The sequence below is a fragment of the Gavialis gangeticus genome, unplaced genomic scaffold (assembly GCF_001723915.1).
Source record: "Gavialis gangeticus isolate Ggan-Ray unplaced genomic scaffold, GavGan_comp1, whole genome shotgun sequence".
NCBI classification, from domain to species: domain Eukaryota; kingdom Metazoa; phylum Chordata; order Crocodylia; family Gavialidae; genus Gavialis; species Gavialis gangeticus.
The window spans coordinates 157,727,181-157,733,059 of NW_017729025.1; the positions used below are offsets into that span (position 1 = coordinate 157,727,181).

General features: G+C 49.1%; 1 protein-coding gene across 1 annotated transcript in view; it reads left to right on the forward strand.

Moving 5' to 3' along the window:
- IGHMBP2 (immunoglobulin mu binding protein 2) overlaps window positions 1-5,879 on the forward strand; it is a 168,731-nt gene that overhangs the window by 76,304 nt on the left and 86,548 nt on the right. Inside the window, exon 8 of the mRNA XM_019519850.1 lies at window positions 4,175-4,349. Within this exon, the coding sequence (XP_019375395.1) occupies window positions 4,175-4,349 (175 nt within the window). The remainder of the gene's footprint in view (window positions 1-4,174; window positions 4,350-5,879) is intronic.

Genomic DNA, 5,879 nt, shown 5'->3' on the forward strand with positions numbered 1-5,879 from the left:
GCCCTCACCATCCCTCCTCCCTCCCCAATTCCTTTATTTGTTTGGAGTCAGTGGGCGCATCCACACATGCAGGCACGTGCGCTTGCAACAGCTCAAATAGGACCGGCCCAAATTTGAGCCAGGGATTTTTGCCTTGGCACATGTGCCTGGACATGTACTTTGCTGTGGACCAAGTTGTGCCACTTGGGGCAAAATAACCCCACCCAGCTCCTCCCTGATCTGCAGCCAGGGGGAGCTAACTAGTATAAAAACCTGCCCTGGTGAGAAGCTCAGGGCTGTTTGCCCTCAGGAGCTTCTGAGGCCTGGCCACTTGGTACCTGGGGACACTAGCCCTTGTGCCAGCTGGACTGCTGAAGCAGCCCTAACCTGGAATGGCCCCTGCCCTCTCTACCCACTGGAACAGTCTGGTAGTGGGGGCTGCTGCCTGGCTGTGACCTGCTGCCACCTGCGACAGCATGTGGCCCCAAGGCTGCGTGCCTGCCAGACCCGGATGGTGACTGCACAGGTGCAGCAGAGGCATCTGCACCTCTGGGCCAGCTGCCAGTGGGCTGTGGCTGCATAGTTGGCCTCTGTGTGGCACTACTGTCACGTGTGCCACCACCCTGCCATCTGGGCAGCTATTGCCTGGAAGATGTTCTCAGTGTGGTGGCCTGCTTTGAACTGTCAAAGCATGTCCTTCTGGTCTCAAGTGGCCAGGAGGTCAGCCACTTCCAGCTGGGTCCTGGGTACCAACCCTGAGCAGGCTCCACTGCCTGGGTCCTGCCACTTGCCTCACTAGCAGGAATTCTGGTGGTCCCTATTTAAAACTGCAAAATCCCTGATAAAAGAATCCCAAATTCACTCTTTAAAAAAACCCCAAATCCATGTTCTTCCACAATTAAAATGAGAGAGAGAGATATCAGTTGGGCAATGTTTTATTGATATATTTACAATGTTAAAGCATTTTGGATGCATACCAGTGTCTCTATCATTATAATAAAATAAATTCTAAATATCTATACATTTTGATGCGTGCTTTTGGTTTTCTTATCATAGAATAATTAGAGCCCCACCCCGAGCCCTTCACTAACGAGGATTTGGGGACAAATACCCCTGCAGCAACAGTTCCTGTCAGCAGGTCTCATCCTGGGGCTACAGCCCCCGCACTGGTCCACTTCTCCCCCCCCCGCATGGCCCACAACTCACCTTCTCCACAGCAGTGGCCATGGGGCGTTCAGGGCCTGCTGCAGCCAGAGCTCCCAGCGGCACAGCACTTCCCTGGTGGCTCAGAGGCGGTGCTGCCTGTGCTGCTTGTCCTGGGGCTGGTACAGCTCGGCCCAGGGCTGTACTGCTTCAGGCAGCACTGGGGCCATTTGCACTGTCAGGCTGGGCCAGTTCCATGGCAGCAGGCCCAGCTCAGCGTGCAGGGACTGTGTCTTGCACCGAGCCAGGTCCTGCCAGCATTGGGGCCGCTTGCGCCATCAGGCCGATCCAGTTCCATGGTGGCAGGACCCGACTCTGCACTCAGGGACCGTGTGTTACACCAAGCTGGGTCCTGCCACTGTGAACGGGTCCACCCTGACAGCATGAGTGGCCCCAGCACCAGCAGGACCTGGCTCAGCACGACACGCAGTCCCTGTGCGCTGAGCTGGGTCCCACCACCATGGAACTGGCCCAGCCTGATGGCATAAGTGGCCCCAGTGCTGCCTGAAGCAGCACAGCCCTGTGCCGAGCCGCGCCAGCCCCGGGATGAGTGGCACAGGTAGCGCTGGCTCAGCCACCGGGGAAGCGCCGTGCCCCACTGGGGGCTCTGGCTGCAGCAGGCCCTGAGTGCCCCACGGCCACTGCTGTGGGGAAGGTGAGCTGTGGGGGGGCGGGGGGTGCTCCAGCCCCGGCAGGTGGGGGACCTGTCCCTCCCAAGCAGCCCCCACCCACAGTTTCCCTCCACCCCCGTACCCTCTAGCCACACAGCCCCGACTCCAGTCCCCTGCACCGCCTGTTCCTGCTTGGGCCTGCGTCTGGGTTGCTGCAGCCTGTAGTGCTCTTTGCCCCGCACATGCTGCATCACCGGGGCAAGGGACAGCCATAGAGATGCTCTAGCTGGCTACCAGAGCGACTCTGTGGAGGACTCAAGCCTCTGTTTGCATTTCTTTTCCCCATATTTTATTTTGATACCTTGATCTCCTGGTATCGGATTTTGAGCCTGCGCTGCACATTTACAGCGTGGGGAATGTTTTTTTGTTTCCAGCATACGTCTTGCAGCATCCCAAACTGCCACAAGAGAGGTGTGTGTGCTCATCTGGATACACCCAATGACTCCATTTTAGCTGTAACTCTAAATAAAGGAAATTGTGCTGTCTTTCTTTTTTAGTAAATCTACCAGTCCATGCCTACCAGTGCAGTAGAGTTTTCCATTTGCAGTCACACAACTCTGCTGGCTTGCTAGCAGTTGTGAAATGGAAGGAACTTGGCCTTCTCAAAAACCCCTTTGTAAAAAGAACCAGTAAATCAATACACCAAATCCAGCATGACTGTGGCTTTTACAAAGGTCTTGGCTGAGGCATCAATACCACCAGAGGTCCAGACCAGTGTGGCATCCTTCCGGATGAGCTCAGCAGGATTTATTCATGAAGACTGCTCTCTGTTGCTAAGCCAAACAGGAGGAAAGCTGACTCACTGCCCTCCTAGGGGACATAAGTGACCTTTAGTTAATGGGAATTCAGTGACTTAGTCCAACTAGAGCAGCCAGTTAGGAATAAGGTGCATCTGCCTGTACAGTTATGCCTTGTGTGGGCTTCATTGACATCAGTGATTCTCAACCAGAATGCCATGGTACCTTGAGGTGCTGTGAAATCCTTTAAAGTTACCATGGGGGTCCATTCAATATTAGCACTGTTAGTGTGCAAACACCTACACCTGGTTCACAAGATAAACCCAGAGATTTCAGATCAGAATCCGTAGTAGCAAAATATTCTGACCTGTTGTCTCAGTTCTTTGCAACAGAGGATTGATCCATTATTTTTCCATAGTCAAAAAATGAGTAAAAGCTAAGAGTTGGCATTTTCCAGGGGTTTCTTGAGCTTAAAAAGATCAAGAGCCATAGATCTGGATAATCTTGCAACTGCTGTTATCAAGTTACATGTCCCACAGAACTGTACTGGATAAATATATACCGAGAAAGTTTTGCTTAAGAAAAATGAATTCTCTTGATGCTGACAAACTGTTGCATAAATCCAGTGTGCCTGGTGTGATCCCAGATTGTACAGACAGGACTGGATAATAAAAAAGTTAAATCATATCTCATGAGAGTGGCATTCATCAGTTTTACAATAGCACAGGATCTTTCAAAAACTAATGTTGTTGCTCTGAATAACAAAGCACTTGTCTGCCACAGCTGGCTCTCAAATTCTCTCCTGTTCGCTCTCTCCCATCTTCTTTTATTATCTATTTCTCAATTATTTTCAGTGCCTCTTATGTGCAGCTCTGATCCATGGCCCACAAAGGCATCAAATTATTATTTTTGTGACGACTCTGATAGTGCCTGACTTAGGGTGGGGAAGCCTGTTCTCAACAGTGAACACACATAATGAAAAGACCTGAAAAGTTCCATGCCCAAATTGCTGTTTACAGCATCCTGTACTGTACACTATCATAGATGCTCTCAGAAGTTGGTGTGCAGGATCAGTGCAGTTGGTGTTGCTAGCAGCTCTATGATGCATTGTTGAGAGGACACGTATATTAGATAAGGTCTTTTCTGATAAAGGTAGGTCCTTCCCACCCCTTGCACCAAAGTATCTCAGAGCACATGTAGGCAGATCTCATGTCTGTTTCCCTTTTGCTTTTGGTTGTGAATAGTTTTGTTCGTTTGAGCGAGCAGAGGAAAAGAGGGTGTTTGTTAGTATTTTTACTCTGCTTCTGCTTTGATGACTTATTGGAGCATATTGTTCTATTTATCATCTGTGTTTTATTGTTGTTTTTAAGGTGCTTGGATGCCTTTGGGCATAGATGCCAAAGCAAGAAGCATAATCAGAAGATGGTAAAAAAAGAAGTCCATTTTCTTTTTGCTGGACTGGAGATCTGAGCTTGTAATTCACTGTAGATTTTACCTGCTTTTAAAAACCACAGTTTAATTTGTGTGTGATGATGATCTTTAAAGAAATAAGTTTGTTTGAGCTTATATTCTTTTTTTAATTAGGTGCTTCCCCTGATGGTCCCTTGAAGCTACTTCCTGAAAATCACTTCGATCTGGTGGTGATCGATGAATGTGCCCAGGCTCTTGAAGCAAGCTGCTGGATACCTCTGCTGAAAGCCAGAAAGTGCATCCTGGCTGGGGATCACAAGCAGCTACCACCCACAATCATATCTCACAAGTAAGGAGCATTTTCACAGTTTCTAAACCTCCCATTCATTATTCAGACATGATAAACTTTGTAAAGTTTCACACAAGAAAGAGTTTCATTAACGTGAAGTGGTTGACTCGTGTACTCCACTGGCTGGTTTTAATGACACATTCATAGATGCAATAGACTTGCCTCAAGCAGGGCCCCAGTTAAAGATTAATTCAGACAGCAGGCTGTTTCATCCAGGTGAGTTAATGTTACATTCAGTTGACTAATCAATGCACTGCAAAGGTATTGCACTTCTGTATGATCTTAAGAGATGCAGCATCTTGTGCTTTGTACATGCTGGATGACTGGGTAATACAGGGTTTGTAAGATGAGGGCAAGAGCTATGAGTTTGCACTGGGGCCTGGTGATCTTTTGTTGAACTAACTTTTTAGAAGGTGTTTAAACCTGGCATTGAGCTGCTGAGTAAATTATGCTTGTTCATAGTGGCAGGGGCAGCTTGCTAATGCCGTCCAGGTGTGGTGTGACCCTCTGATCAAAACTAGGGCTGGTACAATGGAGACTTCAGAAGACTCTAAAAAGTCCAGCTGGTAGGGGAAAGGTTTTCTGGAGGACAGGGATACATTATTTGAGCAACCAGCAAAGGCAGCCCCCTAACAGTGAGAATCATTGTCCTTGTCCTGCTGTGTATGCTTTGTTTACAGCTAGGTAGGTGGAGCATCTGCTCCAAGGACCGTATTGTAGCCCATAGAGTGTGTGCAAAAGAGCAGAGATAAAGCTGCTGTGGGAACCTCACCACCACAGAAAAATCTGGCAGTTCAGCTCATTAGTCCTTCTAGTCCTTTTATCTGATGTGTAGAGTAAACGCATGCCTGTAAGATCCAGAAAGGTAAAGGAGAGCAAGTCAGTCAGATGTAGGAACTGGAAAGAGATCTTAAAAAGAAGAGGGGAATCTGCATGGAATACCACTACAGCATGGCTCAAGTGCAGAGCTGACATAGTGAGCAAGCAGTGGACAGACAGGAGGCTTTTTGAGGGAGGGGAAGAGGAACACACATAGCTTAATGGTGAATTGTAGTTTAAGACAGTCATCAGCTGCAGGCCAGAATGACCCAGCTCAAGTCATAGAAGGCATGCACTATAATTCTGATGCTGCCACTGCCTCTGCTTTTCCAGCTGTGGTGCAGAAGAAGTCCCCACTGCCAAATGCTGCTGGAGCCCCCAGCCACTGAATTCTGCCAAAGCTTCATGTCTGCAGATCTGATCCAGTGGCTCCCTGTACTGTAGGTTGCTGACCCCTGGTTTATATAGGAAGCACTAGCTTGGTACATAGCATGAATGTCTAGTTCGTGTGGACAGGCACCATGGGTGCTGCACGCAGCGCAGAATGTCTGGGGCATGGGCTGCATGCAGTGCCCTGCTGGACTGGCCCTGTGTGCTAATTCTGGCATTAGTCTGGATCTGGCCCCAGGCCATCTGTGCACACTAGAACTAGCAAACTAAGCTGGTCTGGTGGGATGCCGCATACAGTGTTCAACTCTCGTTGGCTCCCTG